This window comes from Pseudonaja textilis, chromosome 12, assembly GCF_049901715.1.
Source record: "Pseudonaja textilis isolate UNSWEBS1 chromosome 12, rPseTex1.2, whole genome shotgun sequence".
NCBI lineage: Eukaryota > Metazoa > Chordata > Lepidosauria > Squamata > Elapidae > Pseudonaja > Pseudonaja textilis.
In genome coordinates, this window is record NC_142001.1 from 10,063,226 (window position 1) to 10,086,745 (window position 23,520).

A 23,520-nucleotide genomic window follows, 5' to 3' on the forward strand; every position below is an offset into this window, starting at 1 on the left:
GGGCCCTAAGAACAAAAGGTTTAAGAAACCCTCAGTCTGCCTTTCTCTGCTCTTCTCTCTCTTTAGCAGCAGGGTCAAAAACTTTAGCAGTGTGTTTGTGATTCCCCCTGCTCTTTGTAAGTTTGGGATGCAGAAAGACAAAAGGGGCACAGCATTTTAAAGATACAGAAGCCCGAAGCAAGGAGTCTTGGTCTTTGCTCCTAACAAAACTTTTATTTTTCTCTCACCCTTCCTGAGACTTCCAAATCTAATGGTGGGAATGTTAGAAAATGCAGTCCAGTCCCTTTGCAACTTGGAAATGCATCTAACAAAAGATGGTAAATCTTGCTGTTTGTGGCTCAATGGGTGAATCTTTTTTTCTTTTTCAAATGTTGGTCGTTTGAATTTGAGGGTGGTGGTGAGTTTGATGCTTCTTTCAAACCCAGGAAAATGCCTGTTTGCGTTGCCCGGGAGAAACAAGACTAACGCTCAGAACCAAACTGGTACTTTAATTGTACGTTTCATTGCAAGAATAACAGGAATCCGATGAGACCAGGGGTGGTTAGGAAAAGATAAAGGTTAATTTCAAAGTTGGACTTCGGCCACTTCATTTTTTTTAAAAAAATATTAACTCTTATTGAAGTCGAGCGGGAAAGCATTGCAACACTGCATTTTTTTGGTGCGCATTTCTGAAATCTGCCCTCCCACCTCCGGGGATGGTCTCGACGTGAGACGATACCCGTAGAGTCGCCCGCTGGTTGTTTTGTTTGTTTGTCGCGCGCCGCCCTCCCGCTTTTTTTCCCCTCCCGCCGGGTGTTTTTCGCTCCTGGCTTTTGTTCGCCCGCTATCCTTTCTCCTCCCCCCTCCCCCTCCCTTCGACTCAGGGAAAGATGCGGGCGACGCCGAGCTTCACTCGCCTCCGCGCGCATGCTCCCTCAAAGGGAAAGAGGGAGGGGAGAAAGGGAACCCAGGGGACGACGCGCCTGGGTGACGTGTTCCGGCTGTTCGCGAGGACGGCGCAGGGGGGGAAACAAGGGAGGGGGGGGAAGAGGGAGCGCGCGCGGGCGAAGGAGAAGGCCGCGCGCGCTCCCGCCCGCCTGCCGTTTCCTAGCCCGAGCCTGTGATTGGTGCAGGCCTCGGACCTGGCGGACCTCGAATGCCAGGCCCCGAAAACTGGCAGCCGAGGCGGCCGAGTGTCCTCCGGCCTCCACCCCCGCTCGGGTCCGAGCCCGCCCGGCGAAGGTGAGGAGGTGGGGGGTATTGGGGGCGGCCCATCCGCCGGTCGCGACGAGGCGAGGATCCTAAAGAAGCTCCTCAGAGAGACGGAAAAGCGAGGCGGCGGCGGGAGGGAAGGGCGCCAGGCCGCTTAGGCCCCGGCCCAGGCCGCGCCCCGAGGCCTACTCCGGGCCTCAATGGCGGACGACTCTTTTCTCCTCTTCCAAGAATGGGATGGCTTTTTACCTCAGCCCGGGCGCCGCTCGGCCCCTCCCCGGCGGTCTGCAGAGGGGTTTAAGGGCGCCTCCTCCGCCGCCGCCGCCTTGGCTGGCCCCGGCTTCAGAGCGGGCCAGAAAATGGCGGCGCGTAAAATGGCGGCCGACACCGGCCGCAGCCGTTCCCCTCCCCTCCTCAAACCACCGCCGGCGCCTTCCCCACTATCGCCGCCGCAACCCCGCCTCCGGAAAAGCCCCCCCCTCCATTACGCCCCCCCATCTGTTTCCACCCCCACCCCCTTTTTGTGACCCCCCCTCCACCCACACGTCCCGTCGTCCCCTTCCTTCAGACAAGGCGGGGGCGGAAAGCCCCGCCCGGGACTCCCCTCAGCGCCTCAGCCGCCTCCAAAAGCAGGAGGGGAGCCGAGCAGGCGCCGTCCTCGCCGCCGCCGCCGCCGCTTCCCAGGGAAGCGCCCGTCTGGCTCCGGCCCCCGCGCGCTGCCCTTCTCGCCCGCCTGGTTCCCTGTCCTCCCCTCCCTCTTTCCCTCAGCCGCGCCACAACCGCCCCGGGGAAGGATGGGTACAACCCCACCCCTTTTTGACCGACTCGGGCTGCAAACGCGCGGCTTCTTTTTTTTTTTTTTTTTTTTGCTCATCACGGGCGCTGATTGGAAGAGGAGGGTGGCGTGGAGCGCGCGCTCGCTCTCAACTCCTCTCGCTCGTCTCCCGCCTTCGCTTCAAGCGCTCGCTCGCGCACAGAGCGGGGGGGCTTTGATGGCTCGAGCGTGCGCGCGCGCACACGAGGGGGCGGGGGCGGGAGAGCCCGCATGACGCAGGCGCGGTCCCGAACGCCCTCTTTGTATCGGGGACTGCCCCCACCTCCCTCCAAAGGAGCCCCAGCCTGTTTTTCCCTCCCGCCGCCCCCCCCCGTGCAGATGCCAGCCAGATGTTGGGCGGCTGGGCTTGTTCTGTCCAACGCGGGCTTGCAGTAGCCCTTTTCCCGCGGTTCCTAATCTGCTGCTTCAATCGCTTCCCAGAGGGGGAAATAACCGTGAACAGCACCCACCCACCCCGTGCATGGCATAAAGCTTCTCCTTTGAACGCGAAAGAAAAGATCGTTTCCCCAATCCGGGGCACCCAAAGGTGCTTTTTTTTCCCCAAGAGGTGACTGGACTTTCTGGGGGGGGGGGGGTTGTTTGTTTGAAGACGTATTGCTTCTCATCCAAGAAGCTTCTTCAGCTCTGACTGGATGGTGGAAAATGGAAGGATTTATATTCCTTGCAGACAGCCGCTGCTTTGCATCCTTTTAGACAGTCGTTGAGGCCACTTGGAGGTTTATCTGTGTCATCAGGGTCACCTGAGTGGTGCTCCTGGTTACTGTAGTCTACAAGGAACCAGGTGACTCTTAAGGATACAGGATGGAAATGACCCGCTGTCTGCAGGGAATATAAATCCTTCCATTCTCCACTGTCCTGTCAGGGCTGAAGAAGCTTCTTGGTTGAGAAGCAAAACGTCTTCAAAGAAAAGCAAAGAAAGTCCACAGTTGCTTCTTGAAAAAGCACCTTTGGGACAACCATGACCTGGGTGACTGAGAATCTCCATAGAATCCAGGGCAGTTTTCCAGCCCTCCTGCGTCTCTCCTGGCGTATCTTGTCCTGGGAAGGAGGAAGTGCTTGGAATCTGCTTGAAAGGGCAAAGTATCCAGTTAATATGGTAGTTGCCAGGTAGGCAGATTCCCTCGCCCCAGTTCCCCTGGCAGGGACCATCTACAGAGATTCTCAATCATCCACATCATGGTTGTCCCAAAGTTGTTTCCCCCACCAAAAGCTTACTGGATTTGGGGGGTTCTCCCCCCCTTGAAAAGTTTCAGTCCTCAACCAAGGAGCTTCATCAGTTCTAACTCCAGTTCTTTAGTTAGAAGTGAAGAAGCTTCTTGGGTGAGAAGCCAAATGATTTTTCAAAGGAGAAAGAAAGAACACAATAATAACTATTGTCACTTCAATGTACACTAATCGGCATACATTAAAATGAAATTTCGTTGCATATAGTTCTCAAAGGGTCACCATGACTAAATAAGTAAGTAAGTAAATAAATAAATACATAAATAAATAAATAAATAAATGAAGTATATACCCACGTATATGGCACAGAAGAAGAGAAGAAAGAAAAGAAAATCCAGTTGCCTTTTGGAAAAAGCACCTTTGGGATCTCCCCCCCAGGGAATAAATCCTTAATGAAAGACACATCGAGTCAATTACTCTGGGAGTCTAATTGACAAGCGGATGAATTGGGCTAAATTGTTTCACTTATTTTTCAAGATGTGTTTTGGAGTATTTACACTTCATTAAAAAAATTGGAGCAATGGTATAGAACCGTGATGGCTAAACTTTTTAGCACCAAGTGCCCAAAGTGCATGTGCATGTACTCCCAAAATATGACACACGCATGTGCCCTGTGCATGTGCCTTGCTCCCCCACAAGCATGCACAACCCCCCCCTGTGTGTGCGCATGACCCCTGCACCCATGTCCCGTTGCCCCATGTGCTTTACTCCCCCTCATGCATGCGTGGCAGAGACCCAAAGACCATCTGGCCAGTGGAAGGTGCGCTCTGGGGTGACAGCTTGCATGCCCTGAGAGAGGGCTCTGTGGTGCCACCTCTGGCACACGTGCCATAGGTTTGCCATCACGGGTATAGAGTGCAGTGCTGTTAATCAGGACTGGGCAAAGAGCCCCTGAGCAGCAATTCCATGCTGACCAGACCAGACTTAATGGCTAATTGATGGCAGCCTTACCTGGTTGCCCCCATTTTAAAAAAATTCTGCAATGAGAAGACATCAGAAACAGTCACAGATGCAATAGTCCTCTCCAGTTAGGCATTTCATAGACTTTATAGACACTTGTCCCTCCTTTCAGTTAATTATGTGCCCTTACATAATTTTAATACCTTGATGTAGGGAGAAATTTTGGCTGTGAACATCACTTGCACATGTATATCTCTAACTTGATGTTTATGCATATTCAGTGAAGATCTAGACTAAAATGAGTCCCCATGCATTTGTGTTCCAAAGAAAACATTTCAAGAATGCTTGCTTTGATCTGATAAACAACCCAGTCCTCCGAAATCTCACTCCTATTGGTGCAGTGCTGTACTCTGCTGTGCTATCTTAGAGTAACAGAACTTAACAGTCCACAGTTTTGCAGTTAACCATAAACATGCATTAGAAGATTTGGGATGAAATTAGCATGTACAGCAAGATAGAATATAAGCAAATTTATTACATATTACAGCTTAAAGCTGTTTATATAAAATTATATGTATACCAAAGTTTTATACCTCAGATAAGATTTGCTCTAATGGTTAAGGCACCAGGCTAAAAAGTGGGAGAGTGAGTTCTAGTCCCTCCTCAGCCATGAAAGCTGAGTGGGTGGTCTTGGGCCAGAAACTACCAACCTAAATCACCTCACAGAGTTGTTATTGTGGGGAAAATAAGAGGAGGAAGGTGTGTTGGATGTGTCCACCGCCTTGAGTTATTATATTATTATTTTAAAAATAAAGGAGAATACACATTACTAAAAAAAGATGAAAGCTTTGATTGAATGTAGGCTGTACCTTTTCTTCAAGGCTGTTTCTTAAAAATTGGCTTCATTCAAGTATTCTAGTATATATTAACAGACTTTTCATGATCACAACTATAAATATGAATATTGCAAACTTTATCTCAAGAATTTTAATTATATGACTCGTCTATGTGTCTATATACTATGAAAATTCTCGTGTCTGGTTGTAATTTTAAATTGGGTGAAATGGTGTATCACAGAGCAACCATTTTTGAATCAACGTGCCTCAAATGGGCTAATTTACAGAATGCATCCATGGTATTAGTACAAATAGTAATTTCTGTATAATTCCCTTTTCAGTTTTTGAATGAGCCTCAATGATTATGGATCCAGGTGGTGGAAGTCTTGGCTTGCAGACACAAGAATCCAAAATGCCTCACACTATGATTATGCAGGATTTTGGTAAAACCATTTTATACTCACACAAAATTATTATTATTAAAGTATTTGCTTATCAGGTGTATTGTATTCGTAAATGAATAATCTGCAGCATTGGTGCCAAAATTGACATGGATTTGGTTTATTTTTGGACAGGCTCGTGGGGTTGACTTCCTGCTGTCTCTCCAATGCATGCTTACAAAGAAAACCACATTCGGGTGTGGAAGTATAGTGCCCGCTAATGAAATCATTCCTCTGAATTTGATAATGTGGCCAAATATTTTAAACAATACCACTGTATTAAATTTCTGAAATCAAGTTAATTCGAATACACTTGGCCCTAGAAGGCAGCTAACGTTCTAGCTGAGCCACGGTGGCGCAGTGGTTAGAATGCAGTATTGCAGGGTGCCTCTGCTGACTGCCGGCTGCCTGCAATTTGGCAGTTCGATCTTGACCAGCCCAAGGTTGACTCAGCCTTCCATCCTTCCGAGATTGAGTAAAATGAGGACCCTGATTGTTGGGGAAAACATGCTGACACTGGAAACCGCTTAGAGAGGGCTGTAAAGCGGGATATAAGTCTTAAGTGCTCTTTCTAACACAAATATTTAAAATGCTCAGTCTAGCCTGCAGGCCGGGTATTTCCTAGTAGACTAATTGAGTCCCAACAATTATTGTCATATTTGCATCTAGCTGCAGCATTCTGTTATTACATCTTTTAAAGTTGATGATAAATATACTGGAAAGCTAGAGAATAATTTGGATGCACGTGCAGTATTCACGAGCTCCTTAGGAATATGCAATGGTTCGACCTGAAAACAAGTATTAATATGCTTCCTCGTACATTATTGTTTCCTAGTGGCTGGAATGGCTGGTACCGCTCATATTGATGGAGATCACATTGTGGTGTCAGTCCCTGAAGCTGTACTGGTTTCAGACGTTGTCACAGATGACGGGATCACCCTTGACCATGGCTTGGCAGCTGAAGTTGTCCAAGGACCTGATATCATAACTGAAACTGACGTTGTGACGGAAGGTGTGATCGTACCTGAATCTGTCCTGGAAGCAGATGTTGCTATTGAAGAAGCATTAGATACCAGTGATCACGTTTTAACTTCTGATTTAATCACCGAAACTGTTAGAGTGCCCGATCAAGTTTTCGTAGCCGATCTTGTTACGGGTCCTGATGGACACTTGGAACACGTGGTTCAAGATTCGGTATCAGGGCCTGATTCCCCCACGATGGTATCTGAAGTTCTTGTGACGAATTCAGATACCGAAACTGTGATTCAAGCAGCCGGCACCGTTCCTGGATCCACAGTGACCATCAAGACTGAGGATGATGACGATAGCAAGAGCACGTCTGAAGACTATTTAATGATATCTTGTAAGTGAAGTAAAGGTATATATAAAATCATCTACTCAGACTAGAAGTGACTTAACAACGAGAGATGTAATTGTGTAGAAATGCTGGGTTTGGTTGTTTCAAGTAAGACGTTATAAATGAGTTAACAAACGAGCTGGTAAAAGAAATAAAGAGGAAATTGGAAATGTTTAGGCTTTTAAACAATTCTAAGCTTGCATATATTGTCTCAGCTAAGAATAATGGTTGTACTCATGGGTGGACTGATTGCTTGTATCAGTTTCCACTTGAATTTCTTTTTTTTCAGTCCTTAACTATAGTTTACAAGTATGTTAAGCTTGTAGTATTACAACAACAAAAACTATAGTTGAAAGTTGGCTACAAAAGTAACTGTGGTTGACATTAAAATAGCTAAATATGTGAAGCCAAAAGGAAAGAAGGATGAAAAAACAGCCATCAAATCTCTTTACCTTGGTTAAAATCAACACAAAAATTATTTCTGTATTATTGTTTAACCATAAATATGATTTACAAACAAAAAAATTTCTATATTAAAGAATGAAAATTGTGACTAATTTGAGGACTGTTCCAGCAAAATATTTTCATTCTGCTTGTGCAGTCTACCAACTATTACATTGTTTAATTGTTTTGTATTTTATAGAAATAGATATTTTACATATTAAATAGAAATTACTTTTCTCCTAAAAGTGAAGTGTTGTAAATAGTAAATCTGTCATACTGATGAAATTTTGCTTTTTACTTCAGTCAAAAGAGTTTATGGTAAGAATATAATATTTTTCGTACCCATGAAAGAGTGAAAGCTTTGTACAGTTCGCTCATGACTAATCTGGTCGCTTTTGAAGTAAAGAGAATATTTTTCCAAATAAAATAAATGTATTTGAAAAAAAAAAGGTCCATGTTTAAAAAAGTACATTTTTAAACCTCTTTCCCTAAAAGGTTGGACTTAATGATCCTGGGAATTTTCCCAGCTCTGCAATTTCATGATCTAGGATTGATAGTGACCGATGGCAATAATTCAGGAAAAATAGCAATTTAGTGTGGAGAAAAGAAAGTCGCACAAAACATAAAACGCCCTCCTTTGTTTTTGTTTTTCAGGTTTGTGATGTTCAGACACCCACAATGGATTGCTAGCTTTTGAGCCATAGGATGATACTGCATGCACATGCTGGTGATCCTATACCCACTACAGAGCCACCCTGGAGCTGTCCTTTAGGGATAAGGTAATATTCCACTGCCACCTCCTTTTAAGAATCTGTTACAGTACAGTATAGCAGGGGTGGGCAACTTTTTCTCGGCACTGAGACATTTCCCCTCCCTCGCTAACCGGCTGGCCTTGCCTGCATCCAATTGGATCCCACTGCCTTCAATCATGTCAGTAGCACAGTTGGGCACGGTGGTGGAGTATTTTGCTACCAGTCCCCAGGGCACAAGAGTTACAATGCGGCTTACAGCCACTCTATACTGTAGCTCGGCAGAAATGGGCCCTGAAATGAGCGGTTGCACCACATTTTGACACGTTGGCCAAAAGTTATTCACCCCTGCAATACAGCATTGCATAGTCTGCTACAGCTATAAGTAAAATCCTATTCTGTTCCCTTCTGAGAAAGCAATTAGGAAAGTCAGATTTTTAAAATAAAATAAAATAAAATTGCACAGCTGTAAATTTTGGCATGTATCTCATGGTTTTATGGTGGGTGTGATATCACCAGCATAGTGCATGCTGAGACACCACATGAATTGGGGAGCTGGCAATCCACAGTGAATCTGAACATCTCATACCTGGAAACAGCTAAGAAAGGTAAGTTAGAGGTGGTTAAGACTTCCATATAATTTTTTCTTTGCCGGTGGATATTCCTTACTATTTCTGCAGAAAATTATTCCTTACGATTGCCTGGGTAATCACAATAATAGAACATTAATAATCAAAGGAAATAATTGGGCTTTTCCCTCAAGTTTATGTGTGGTCAGGAAATAATATTCTGGAATTATAATTTGGTTAAGAATGAATGTGGAGTTGAACGTTTTTTTAAACTTGTCCTGTAGGTTTACAAATCTTATGTTGAAGTCTGTAAACCACATTTTGTATTTTCTTTAACAGAAAGTTGTTAAGGTGGGAAAATGCATTGACGTATGAGTTTTATATCTAGCTTGTATACATTTACTGTATTTTTTGTACTCTGCCACCCCTCAAAGTGGCTGGAAATGTCTGTGCGTCTTATACAGCGAATGTTGCCAAAGACCCACCCACCTACCGCCTCCCACCCTTCGGCTTCTGCCTCCCAGCAATTTTCAGCCTCCGTGCACACCGTATTTGGCCCGTTCCAATCCCCGCTGCCCAGAACGGGCCAAAAACGGGGTGCGCGGAGGCGGCAATAGGCAATGACGATCCCTGCAGCCTGAAACAGCTGATTGTGGGGAGCCAGTCTAACCGACATTCAGCTGCTTGTACTAATCAGGCTGTGCTGAAGCTGACCAGGCTGTTTGCTATTTGCTGCAAGGAGGCAAGTTGCTGGGAGGCAGATTTTTTTTTTCTTGTTTTCCTCCCCTTATACTTCAGAGCATCTTATAGTCTGAAAAATACGGTAATTCTGGAATCCCTTGAATAAATGGTGCATAATGTTAATAAGTAAATAAATTATATATATATATATATATATATATATATATATATATATATATATATATATATATATATAAAATTAACAGATATCAAGTTTGAGATTAAAGGTAGTGCATTACAATATACATATATGAAAGCATTATTGACACATGCAATATGTTTCTTAGTATATATCACCATTTTTATTTACAGCTTCTCCCCCAGGACTATAGTATTTGTTCCAATATATACTTTTCCAACATTTCCCTGTGTCCCTATGGGTTATATGCATCATAAACTTTCAGCAGTGATCAGATAGGTGAATCTAGAAAGTATATACCCTCCCATGTTTTATCTGTAGTTATTAGAAAAATGGGTCATAGCTAAAATCAAGTTGAAATCATTGCATTTTGATAAATTGCCTTAGCATTATGTTCCTGCTGTATTGAGAACATTTAATATTAAAGAATTTTATTTAGCCAGTATTGTTTAGTACAAGACACACTTGAAGACTTGGAAGTGTTATATTATCCATTGCAATATTTCTGCTGATGCCCTTTAGGCATGATATTTTACTGATATTTGGAAAAATGTGTTTTAGGGAGATAGGATTTACTTTGTGTATTAAGTACTGCAGTTTATCCTAATGTGTGTTATAGCTGCAGTTTTTATTTTGGTTGGGAATCATTAGGGTCTTCATTAATATGATGATTATTCTTTCTAATAAGCCAGAATTTGAAACTAAGGTTTATAATTAATGACAACTTGACTTGTCAGAATAATGGTAAATGGGAAATTAAATGGAGTTGCAATGTTAATTTTTCCCATTCTTTTCAGTTTAATTAATTTGGTAAATGAATGACTCTGGGGACTTTATTTTAGTGTTTTAAGTCATTTGACATACCTTAGAAATCATAAAAAGAACCTTGTTCTTTGATATTTTTATGAATGGGATTAAAGCAGTGACTATGAATTTGCACAATTGGTTTATTGTTATTCAAACAGGATGTATAGAAGAATAAACCTTAAACCTTGGAAGAAGGAAACTATCACAATACAATAGAGAAAACCTTCATAGGTTTATGTATATTATTTTTCCTTCTCATTTTTGTTTTTCTACATCTTTCTTCTAAATGCTTCACTGTTTTGTCTGGAATCCTTTTTATTAGGCCAACAGCATTTGCGTATCCCTATCCAATGTTGCATAGAATCGTTGTAACATTCCAAATGTTTCTCTGCACTCTTATTTTTAGAGGAAAATAAATGAAAATGTAACATTTCAAACATTTCAAGAGATTACTCCATTAAAAAAAAAAAAGAGCGCTTTGTAGCAATCCATTCTTAAATATTTTGGATGGGCAGTTTACACAGCACTGCTTGAAACTTCGCAATGGTGTGACTCTTCCCCCTCTCCTGTGTATGAATGAGAATTCGAGAAAATCTTTAAGCCCAGCCTGGCAGGAATGCTATGTGTGTTTGTGTGTGTGTGTGTGTGCGCACGCATGCACATAAAAAGTCAAGTCAAACCCTCAGAAATATTACACCAAGTTTTCAGAGATAGAGAAGTATTTGAAAGATTCCTTTCTCTGTGCTAGCAACAAAAATCCTTCCTTCTGTCTGTACATACCGACATATCCCAAAAGCAAATCCCACTCGTGAATTAACTCTCCTATTAAAATAACAGGTTTGTTGCCTGTTTATAAATCTACCTACCAGTCCAGCATTTCCCTACGATCTCAGTATGCAACCTCTTTGTGTGCTTAATGTTGTCTGTCTGCAAACTGAGGGAGGGAGGAAGATTTGTAAGCCTCTGTGAAACAGCTTTTTTGCAAATTCAGATATGGAGGTTGCCTGGGCCAAACGACTTGAATTTTATTAGCTTTTGTTTTTCAAAAATTCATTAGGAAATGCCAGCAACACTGAGTTCAGTCATACGAGTTTAATTTTGTAATGGTTAAGAGTCGTGATACTGATAACTTTTTTTAAAAAAAGTGACATGATTAGCTTTTTAATTTCTATTTAGTTCTGTTTTCAGTAGCTCCAGCATTGTTCTGACCAGTTTACAGCCTTCTGAAATACAAGTTCATCAGTGGCACCCAAAACTGCAGCAGTTTTAGCAGGTATCATTAAATGACATCTAGCACCAGGCAATACGGGCACATATAAAGCAAAAATGTTTGTATATTTGTGTAAAAGCAAGAATTTACCTTTGATCTTTGCTTGCTTCCCTGAAAGAACTAACACCTATAAAAGAGCTTGTCATCCAGCTGACTATTGCATGGAAATGCAACCTTAAAACAATTTCTTTCCTCCAGCTTCCAGCAAAAGTAAATTCTATTAAATTTTCTTAAGATAAATCATGTGGATCTTGTAGTACTGTTAATGGTGCTAAAAGGAAACTCTGCTCTTGACTATGATCATAGAAGAGTCTGAAAGAGTCAAAAAGTAAAGAGTAGGCCCAAAGCATTCTTCTTTTCTCCAATATGAATATATTCTCCCCCTCCCAAGAGTTTACTTCGGTACCTTCAGTTTTATTTCTGGATCATTTTGAAACAAGAGATCCTGTTGAGAATCGATTAACATGCTTGACTGAGAAAGACCTCTGTCGATAAATTAAAATTAGTGTGGTTAAACCTAACTTTGATTAAGGGGCAGGGAAGAAATGCGGAAGAGATTGCGTAATTTATTGCTTTCTGACCCCCGACCCAAAATGAAAATAGACCCGTCATCAATTCATTCAGTTTCACTATTCTGCATCAGTAATAATTTCATCTTGTGGAATACCTTCTTATGTAAAGGAAGTGATGTCTGTGTGAATAAACATTAACTAACACTTTACTGGAAATGTTGCAGGTTTTTCAAAGGTCAAACCAATATGATTTTCCTTTTTAAAAAACAAAGCAAAAAATTATAACATGGGTAAATCCCTCATTTCTTATACGTTCTAAAATGCAGACCAATTAAATACGAAATACCCAAGCAATGCAAAATACCCATGCCTTATTTAATCGCTTAATCAGACATTGTGATATTGATATATTTCTACAGCATACTTAACTGATTCTTTCCAATGGTGAAATCATTTTGATTTACTAAAATAATAAATTATCAAGTTACAGTGGATATACTTATACCATGTACAATCTTCAGAAATTAAACAAGTGCAGAGTGATTGGTGTGTATGCCAGCATCTAATGCAGCCAAGTTCTTATTTGCATAAATGAGCTAAGATTCTCAGAATATTTTCTTCATATTCTGCTTCAAACTTAACTTCGGTTCTTATTTGTTTTTTTAGTGGATGATGTTGGGGAAAAATTAGACCACATTGGAAATACTCCTCTAAAAATCAGCACTGAAGTTTCACACGGTGATGTATCTAAAGATGATGGATTTGGCTCTGAAGTTATTAAAGTTTACATATTTAAAGCCGAAGCTGAGGATGACGTTGAGATAGGTATGTATCTTAAACATAGGTCCATGAAACAGTCCATAAACGTTAAATAAAATCTTGTCTGCTAATTTTCATAAACTAAATCGTTCTTTGTAATGGTTCCTGTTAATTAGAGTTTCCATCCAACCAGTTTAAAGGAGGCAGACACTAAATCAAACTAAAAGCTGGCCCATAGATTTCAAACTGCAGTACATGAAATGACCCATTCTCTCCCACCCATCTTCTTCTAGAGGCTTTTAGTGTTCCCAAGCCTTGGATGGCTATCTTTATTTTTTCCTTCCCGTCCTGCGTTTAAATGTGTCATAGTGCTTAACAGATTAAGACCATCCTATTATCTGTTGTCCCTAAAAATGTGTTGACTCCTGTTATGCCCCAAACACAGAAGAAAAATAGCGAGATTTTACTGTTCTTGTTAAAAGTCTACCACTTGAATATTATTTTTTCTATTCAAGGGGGAACAGAGATTGTAACGGAGAGTGATTTTCATAATGGACACTCTGTAGCTGGAGTTCTAGAGCAAGGCAGCGTTGGCAGAGTCCAGCGAGAGAAGATGGTTTATATGGCTGTTAAGGATTCCTCCCAAGAGGATGAAGATATTAGTAAGGACAGCTTTCTTTTTTGCTATTATTAAGTAAACAATTTTGTAATTTCTCTCCATTACTAAACGATCATTCTAAGTTTCAGAAGATTAACAAGTCAACAAGTTTTCTCATCTTTCCCACCTCTGTAATTATGACAAATTTTGCATGTAGAAAAGAGTTATGTGCACTTTTACACAAGCTTTAATACAAGCAATTGCAAAAAACATTTTGACAAAAACTGTGGCCTAATAAATACGATGTTGCCTCATGGCTGACTTGATCTGTTTGCATGTGTGACTGGCAGAAAATAATATATTTCTTGACATTTACATGGAACTACTGGCAATGCCAGATACGTTTTGTGAAATGTCTGAAGAAAAGTATTTAGTTCTACATGTACCAAAGATAATACTTTTATGTACGCTTCGCCAATTGTCAGTATTCACTGTTATTATTTTGCTTTTCCAATTTATCTAACGCTATGTTAATGTCTAAATATCAATAATTTCTGACAGTAGTTTGCATATTTTACTTGTCTGTTCAGTATTTAAAATATGTTGAAGCCAGTGAGAAGCAAGATAAGAACATAACACAATTACCAAGATATCTAAGAGTATTGTCTTTGTAACTTTCATTTTTTTAGACAAAAATTGTTGTTAGTTGCAAAGTCATGTCCGACCCATCATGACCACATGGACAATGTTCTTCCAGGCCTTCTTGTCCTCTACCATACCACCCATTTTTAATATTAAAAATCTAAACCTTATGATTGTTTCCATTACATGTTTTATTTCAGCCATGTACTTATCTAGATAGATAAGCTAGCCAGTAGCCAAATTATTGGCTTACATACAGTATTGTAAAGTGTAACTTAGACAATTAACTGCTTTGAAAATATTAAGTGCTAAAATGATATTTTAAAATGCATAATTTAATTATATGATTGTGAGTGAATTAAAAATCACTTTACTATAGTGCTTTTCTACTTAGGAATTATCCTTAACTTCTGCAATATAAAAGCACCATAATTTTAAGCAGATTTGTTTAAAAGTATTTGTGGTTTTTTTTAAAAAAAATAAATATGCTTACAGCAGAAGCCTTAATAATACAGTAGAAAAGTTGATTCAGAACAATTTTGTATGGTGATTTATTCCATACAAATCCAGACAGCGGTTTTAAGTAGATGTTAATTGAGCTAGGATAAAGTAATTACATCATCCTCATTTCAGCCCCTGTCTATCCACTGCAAGGCCTCTTCTGCGCGGTTCCAACCAATACCACCCTGAGCTTTCTTTGGCCAAATGGGCCCACTATACTTGCTGATGTTGTTCCATCTTATTTTTAACGGTTAGGATTTAGGCTTATGAAAAGTAGCTACATAAACAAAATAATTAATTTCGCCTCCTTTCAAATCACATCTAGGCTGTGCTGAAATAGCAGATGAAGTTTACATGGAGGTAATTGTTGGCGAAGAGGAAGCCAACTCACTTCCGGATGCACAGCTTGAAGATGCTGGTGTGAATAAAACTTTTGTTCCAGTTGCCTGGGCTGCTGCTTATGGTATGAAGCGACTTTTTTCTTTTAACTCGATCTCTTTTCCTCACTCCACTTACTCCTTCTAGAGCCTTGCTCATGTCACGGAGGGTTGTTGGTTTTTTTTTTTTATCCCATCTCTTTTCATCTAAAGTCAAGCCTCCTTCAAGTCAAACTTGACTTTTGGTGACTGACATCTTCCGGTTGACCTCTTGGTGTTAGAAAATAAGGCCTTCTGATTTTGTTCAAACCACCCATTTTGTTACATTTAAATGTTCTAAAACATTTAACCTTCAGAAAGTGATTAATTCCCCAATTTCTTTCGAATCCTGGGACTTCCTCTTTTCTGTTTTCATATCAAATAATAAAAGCAGGTGACCTTATCAGCTATAATTACAGTGTCATATAAACAATGAGGTTTGGAGCGCAGAATATTTATTTGTTTGTTTGTTTATTTGATTTATATTGCCGCCTGTTCGCCCATGATGACTCAAGGTGGTTTTACAAGGTATACAACCACATTTAAAACAGTAAAACTAGTAAGAAGAATCAAATAAATTAATATAATAAAATCACTCCCCCCACCTCCCATCCCAGTGACAGAAGATCACATGAGCCATTTAATGGGCTCCATCCCGCTCTGGGTTCCCCAGGCCCGCTGGCAGAACCAGGTCTTCAGTGCCTTCCAGAAGAGAATTATTAAATAAACCAAAAGTGTTGTCCGATATCCTGGGTGCTCTGTTAGAGTCTGTGATGCTGGTCTTGTGGGTCAGTGCTTTTGTGTATGTTGGGTGTGCGTATCTATGTGTATACTCCTTATGAAAGAGACGCTGGAGGTTGCCAGGCAGGTTTGTTTAGTTCATGCACTGACTTCTGTTTATGATACTATAAACAGAATGATACTATAAACAGAATATCTGAAGGCCACTTGTTGCTGTTTTATCTGCCTGACATAATTATACTCATAGCATAAAGTGGGTTTTTGGACATCAAAGCGTAATTTTTTTTCTTGGAAGCAATAGACAGGAAACCTTATTATTAAATACAAAATACACGATTGTGTTTTGGTTTTGCTTGGCACTCTTTGGAATCCTTACAAAGAAAGTTTTGGCAATGAATTACTCCTTGTTTTCTCTTTCAACTATTTTACTGTAGCAGCGCACAAACTATTACGTGTGTGCAAAACCTCTTCTTTTTCTTCTGGATCAAGGAGATCCAGTCAGCCATTGCAAGGACAGTCTTCTGGTATTCTCTCATTAAAACAGGGCCCAGTTTGGGCTTGGACTGCATCCAGAACACCAGAAATTACCCCCACCCCAAAAATAGCTTCAGAAAACTTCTGGGGGAGCACGTTCCAGAAGAGAAACAGAATATAATGAACTTCTTGGGAATGTTCTGTTCCCAGAATGATAGATATGGCACATCCCTACTGTCTGTGAATTAAATCACTAAACTGCTTATTCCTCTAGGGGATGATAGAAGACTTCCTAGGAAATATGAAGACTGTCAAACACCAGGTGAGAAGATGAAGAATTGTTCGTGCTTAGTATAAATATTGCTCTTTCTGCTACATAACACAGAGCAGTCTATGTCTTTGAGAATAACTTAAATTTGAAAAGGGGCGGGGGAGGAAATATTAATACATACAGATGCTATTAATACATAGAGATACTTTAATATAGCTATCGAGGGTTGCAACCATGGGTGCCACTATATCAGGTAATAAATATGAGAACAATTAGTGAAATACTTATTTTCCTTCATCTGAGAAAATTCCAAAATACAATGCAAATATAAGAGCAGTAAACTATTGCGTTCTATATGATGCATTAAAGCAGGGCTGTCAAACTCACAGCTCGCGGGCTAGATGCATCACATGCTGGCCATGCCCAAGCCTGGTTTAGCAAGGCGGGGGAAGTCGCGATATGTCACTTGATGCTTGACGGGTGTGACACCCTTGCATTAAAGAGAAGTTTGAAGGGACTCTGGGGTTCTGGCATCATAAAATAGAATCCTTTCACACATCAAAGGCTCTGTAAATGCTTTTGGCTTTAGTTCTGTAAATCAGGTATTTTAAAACTCTTATTTGCAATATTCTGATGTTGTCTTTCATTCCAGGAACAAACTTGGATGCAAGATTAGAGAACAAGAATGGTAACACAACTCAGTATCTCCAAATCTGTGACAGCATTAATACGAACAGATTGCTTAAGCAGAAGACTAAGAAAAGGAGAAGAGGTGACGCCCGCCAATGGCAAACAGGTAAAACAGCTTTCTAAAAAGTTATTGTTCAATTAAATATAGCTTTTAACAAAGCTAACATTTCGACTTCTGTGAGGTTTTTTTGGCAAAAAAACAAGTAGGGGTTTTTTTGTACAGTCTCTTAAGCACTTCCTATTATCATCTTCCCAGCAAGTTTTGAAACTATTTAGTATAACCTACTACCAATTGCTTTGGGTAAAAGCAAGTTTTCTTGTTGTGAGACTCCCCGTCCGTCTCTTTGAGGATATACCCTATTAATTAACATGTGTGCTTTGATTACAGGCCATGATTTTCTCCTTCATGTTTTCCCCTAAACTTTTAACCACCTTGCTTGATAAGACATTCTTAAAAACTTGAAAGGGTACAATTTTTATAAATTTTATATTGGGCAAACAAAAGTAGTGTTTCAAAACGGTCTTTGAATTTAAGCCAGAGGTGATTTCTATACCATACTTTTCACTTGGTAAGCCTGCAACAGCTGCTACCAGCCTGATAAGTCAAAATAGAAGAAATGTTTGGAAATGACAAAGAGGCAATTCATTTGTCTTTTCCTGTTTTATACATGCAAAGCCATCATTAAATTATATTTAATATCCATTCTTGAAAGCATAAATAGAACACTAAACTTGAGCTTTTTAAATAGTTTGTTTAGGAGCCAATTACGTTGCAAATGAAAGAACAACATTTTCTGATACCTATAATGCATGTGCACAGCTCAATAGAAATTTTCACTTTATAATGGAAAATAAATTACATATTGAATAGAGGGTATCTAATGTTTAGATCATCAAGTTATATTTATTTTTTTATTTTTATTTTTTTGTATTTTTTTTTAAATTTATATACAAAAATCCATTCCATTTCAGTCGTATGTCAATTAGGTACATATTCAAATTACTTAACCATTATTATTAATAATCTTCTTATTAAACTTAACAACATAACAAAAATCACATTCCCATATATATAATATAAATGAAATCTAATATGTCTATTACATTAGTTTCTCTTATTGCTTTATAACAATGGATATTGTTTTATCCATTGATAAAACAAATCCCATACCATATAATATTCAGATTCTTCTTTTTCTTTAATTTCTAGTGTCAGTCTATTCATTTCTGTGTATTAAAATATTTTTTCAATTATTTTTCCCTCTATCGGTATCTTACCACTCTTTCAGTTTTGCGCAAATACAATTGTAGCTGCTGTTAAAACATGTATAATTAAATAAGTCTTTTCTTTACTATAGCCTTCTGGTACCATTCTTAGTAAAACTACTTCAGGCTTCAGATCTATGTGTTATTTAATCATTTTTCCAACCATTGTGTATTTTAGTCCAATACCTTTTAAGTTATGTGCAAGTCCAAATAGTTACATTTATTAATGTATAGAAAAAAGATGTTAGTCAAGAGATGTGTCTTTTTTTAAATGTTTAATGAATCCAGGAGCATCTGCAGGTAGCATTGAAACAGGTAAGATGACAGTCATAGTATCATAATCCACACAGATATTGCACCATGTCAAAAGGAGGGGCCTTTGACCACGATCCTCTGTTATACTTTTGATCCTTCATGGAGATCCCCAATTGTGTTAAAAATTGTGTATGTCAGATTTTGGAGGGTAAATACAATATGTTCTTTGTAGAATAGGAAAAGAGTGTTAAACCAACATTCGGTTATAGAAAATTAACTTTGTTAAAGAAGATAGAATAGATAAACTAATACATGTTTTGGGAAAACTTCAAAACTAATTACTGATTTGAAATGATAGGTCTTAATTCTTTAAATTTAAATTTTTAAAAGTTTGTTCTGTAATATAAACTATAGATTATTTTAGAGGATTAGAATTGGGAATATGCTGAATTGTTTAGTGGAATGAGTTCCTAGGTACATTTGCAACATTTATAGCTGTATAGAACTACGGTATCATTTAAAACGTGATTTTACCCTTAGAGGATTGTCAATTTTTATAAGAATTTTGATTGTCACTTTTTGCAAACTAATACATATTTTTCCTAGAAGTAAAGTCTCATTTAATTCAACAAAACTTTTACCTCTGAGTAGTTCTATTGTGTGTTGGTTTGCTGTTGAAAGATTTGCTTTCTTTTATGTTGCTATTGCATTCTGTGTAACTTCACAATAATTTGTACGTAATTTATTTCATAATTCTTTCTGTTTGTTTGAACCAGCTGTTATAATAGGTCCCGACGGACAGCCCTTGACAGTCTATCCTTGTCACATATGCGGGAAAAAATTCAAATCCAGGGGATTCTTGAAAAGGCATATGAAAAACCATCCGGATCATATGATTAAGAAGAAATACCAGTGCACAGACTGTGACTTCACAACCAACAAAAAAGTCAGCTTCCACAATCACCTGGAGAGCCATAAGCTGATCAACAAAGGGGACAAAACGCACGAATTCACCGAGTACACCAGGCGCTACCGAGAAGCCAGCCCGTTGAGTTCCAACAAACTCATCTTGCGGGATAAAGAACCCAAACTGTACAAGTGCAAATATTGTGACTACGAAACGGCGGAGCAAGGCCTGCTGAACAGGCACCTGCTCGCAGTTCACAGCAAGAACTTCCCCCACGTTTGCGTGGAATGCGGGAAAGGCTTCCGCCACCCTTCGGAGCTGAAAAAACACATGCGGACCCACACAGGGGAGAAGCCTTACCAGTGCCAGCATTGCGTCTTCCGTTGCGCGGATCAGTCCAACCTGAAGACGCACATCAAAACCAAGCACGGGACAGACCTGCCCTTCAAATGCGAACACTGTCCGCAGGCCTTCCCCGACGAGAAGGAGCTGCAGCAGCACACGGAACTCTTTCAGGGGCACAAGACGCACCAGTGCCCGCACTGCGACCACAAGAGCACCAACTCCAGCGACCTAAAGCGGCACATCATCTCGGTGCACACGAAGGACTTCCCCCACAAGTGCGAGGTCTGCGAGAAAGGTTTCCACCGGCCCTCGGAGCTCAAAAAACACAGCGAGACCCACAAAGGGAAAAAAATCCACCAGTGTCGGCACTGCGATTTTAAGACTTCCGATCCTTTCGTACTCAGCGGGCACATCCTCTCCGTTCACACCAAGGACCTGCCTTTTAAATGCAAACGGTGTAAGAGGGGGTTCCGGCAGCAGATGGAACTCAAGAAGCACATGAAGACCCACAGCGGGAGGAAAGTCTACCAGTGTCAGTATTGCGAATACAGCACGACGGACGCCTCCGGCTTCAAGCGGCACGTCATCTCGATACACACCAAGGACTACCCTCACAGGTGCGAGTATTGTAAAAAGGGCTTCCGGAGGCCTTCGGAGAAAAACCAGCACATCATGAGGCATCACAAAGAAGCTCTCGTGTAGCACCCAGAGCCGCGGAAGACAATGCGATACGGGGAAGGAAAAACTCTCTTGAACTGTTTCTCCTGGTTTCAAAGCTTGATCTTAAACCATAACTTTGCATTCTTTGTATTAAAAGTCTTTAAAAAAAAAACAAAAAACAAGTATTACGGTCGACTGGGTATCTCATAGCCCTATGATTGTTGCTTTTAGGAACCTAACAAGCACTATAAAACACAGAGAGATGATGAATGTTTGGGAAAGCTGCAGGAGATCTTGAACGTCTTCTGTTGTTAGAAAGCGTTACAAAACATTATGAAGCGAACGAAAATATCAGTCCAATTCCCGTAACTCTTTAGATCAATAACGCCATTTGTCACCTTAATGAAAACCAGAAGTTCTTTCAAAGTTGTTTTTGCTAGAAAAATTATACCACAAGCAGTTTCGAACAGTGAAGTTAGATAGAAGTCAGTTATGTAGTCCTTACAATTTTTTTTTTTTTTTTAAGAAAATTGTGCTGGGACATAGTATTCGAGAAATGGGTCAAAATTTTTAAGATCTGTCTTTTTTTTTTCCCCATTTTAAAGCAATCATCACATTTCATAGGTAAAACCTTTTGTTTTCTCCCTTTCGTTGTCAATTGAGCAATTTCCAAAGTTTTCTTTCAGAGCTGCTAATCTATTTTTTACTACAGGATTATCATGTTGACAAATACAGCATTATGTTTTTTTCCGAGATCAAAAGTTTGGTGCTAGGGACCGAAACATGTATGTACATAATTTCCCTTTTTACCTGAAACTACAGCTGAATGTTTAATACGGCACATATATTAACGATTACAAGTAACTTTTGACCAACATTTTTTTAAAAAAAAGAAGTGGAAAAAAATGATAGATGCAGTTATGGGGCACTTTTTTTTTCTTTTCTTGTGAGTTCACAACCGTCCTTAAGAGAGAATATCGAGGTAGAAAAACGCCAGCCGTTGGAAAAATCCTAGAGAATCTTTCAAAAGCAGTGTTTCTGGCGAGTCAGGATCCATGGCCCTGGCTTGCTATTAATTTTTTAAAAAAATCAATATAGAAACAAAAATTGCACCTTTTAAAATAATTCATTACGAAACATATACCATGCTATAAACTTGCATTCTCAATCTGTATGGAAGTTATGTATGCAGTATTTAATCCGAACAGTAAGCTGCCACTTGAGAGCAGACATGGATTTTCAGTTTACAGTGTATACATTTGAAATACGCATCCCTTTTAAACAATGCTTTGTGTTAGCATGCTGCAAAAATGCCGCTTAATATAACAAGCTGGTCTAGGGCTATTTAATAATTTTAAAAAAACCTTCATAAATGTTATACATACGTGTCCTTTTTTTAAAAAAAACCCGTTTTTAAGTTGCTTCATGTTTGCACACAGCTGTTCACATGATAAAATTGTAACTTTACTTCATTCATGCTACTATATTGTGGTTTTGTGTTTCAGATAATGTTCATACTTTGTTTTTGCACCAGATGAGAATCAGTTCCTTGAGAATAATTTTTTTATATATATATTTCCAACCTTCGGAAAGTTAACTTTGGGAAACCATAGGAAACTACTTGTGTTTTATGTGGCTGTAAAAATGATGTACACGCTGTAAAATAAGATTGTCACTGTTATGTGGGATTATTATTTTAAAATGTGTTACTCATTGTAATGAGCATACAATAAAATGCATCTCTTGCACTCCAAACTCAAGAACCTTTATATTCCTTTCTGCTGCTAATCAGGTGATATGCACTCCTAATTTATGTACTTAAAATTTCTTGCTTACTGTGATTATTATTACACAAAAGTACAAGAAAAACCTGTCTTCAAGGTTCTTCCCAGTGCATAAAGTTAATTTAGTTTCAAGTGTCATGAAACAATTATTTCTTACATCTGCAGTAATTAGAAAACTTACAACAGTGATTATTTATTTTAAAATGGCTAAAAAGACACAGTACAATGGTCTAGTAGAAAAAAAATCAGTTTGTTGCTATACAGGTAGACTTAATACCACAATTGAGCCCAAAATTCATGATGTTCAATGGAACATTGAGTTTTGCCCTCATTTTGCACTTTTCTTGCCACTGTTAAGTGAATCATTGCAATTGTTAAGTTAATAACACAGATATTCAGTGAATCTGCCTTCCCTTTTGACTTTAGCCTGTCAGGTTGCAAAAGATCACATGACCCTCGGGACACTGCAACCGTCATAAATGTGAATCAGTTGCCAAACATCTGAATTTTGATCATGGGGATGTTGTAACAGTTGTGTGAAAATCACTTTTTTCTGTGCTGTTGTAACTTTGAACGGTCGCTAAGTAAGTCGAGGACTATCTAACAATAATAAAGATCATTTTTCAATCTCTTTTAGGATTTCTCTGTTAAGAGAAGTACTGCACACCCCATGGTTGCATCTTAACACGTTTGATCATGTGATTTTTTTTTTCTCTTGTCTTAATTACCCCATAATCCCTTACATCAGGCTGGAGTCAGGGCAGCTGAATGGAGCTGAGTGTTTACTGGCCGGATGCCTTTCCTGTCAGCAATGCGGAGTTAGCAGCAGATAATTAGTCATTGTGCCCAGAGAAAGATACCTGTCCCTACCTAGGATCGAACTCACAGCTTCCTGGTTGATCCTCCAGGTTTGATCACGTGAGATAGTAGCATTAAATCTTGTATGATTTTTTTTTGTGTGTGTGCTGACGCCGGAGAGGAGAGCGGGAATACAGAACGCCAACTATTCTAATTGTGAGGTCTATCTGGCAGATTACGTGCACAATTGGGAAACACATTGATTTTGTCACATTTTAAAAGGACATTTTATTTAAGCCCATTGGGCAGTTCAAGTTTAAATTGTCACTTAAATTTATGGTTTTTCCAGCACTCTTCATAGTCTTGAAATTCCTGAATGGCTTGATTTTCCCCTCCCAT

The 23,520-nt window shown here is 39.7% G+C and overlaps 1 protein-coding gene across 2 annotated transcripts; it reads left to right on the forward strand.

Moving 5' to 3' along the window:
- The first annotated feature begins 971 nt into the window (after nt 1-971).
- ZNF711 (ZFX family zinc finger ZNF711) lies at nt 972-22,294 on the forward strand. 2 transcript variants are annotated; one of them, XM_026703020.2, is made up of 9 exons: nt 972-1,221; nt 5,328-5,429; nt 6,262-6,789; nt 12,681-12,839; nt 13,289-13,435; nt 14,840-14,977; nt 16,420-16,467; nt 17,069-17,212; nt 19,404-22,294. In XM_026703020.2, the coding sequence occupies exons 2-9, from the start codon at nt 5,345-5,347 to the stop codon at nt 20,579-20,581; spliced, it is 2,427 nt and encodes an 808-aa protein (XP_026558805.1). In that variant the 5' UTR covers nt 972-1,221; nt 5,328-5,344; the 3' UTR covers nt 20,582-22,294. The 2 variants fall into 2 exon arrangements, with proteins under 2 accessions (XP_026558805.1, XP_087797110.1); XM_087940984.1 differs by lacking the exon at nt 13,289-13,435.
- The last annotated feature ends 1,226 nt before the right edge of the window (nt 22,295-23,520 follow it).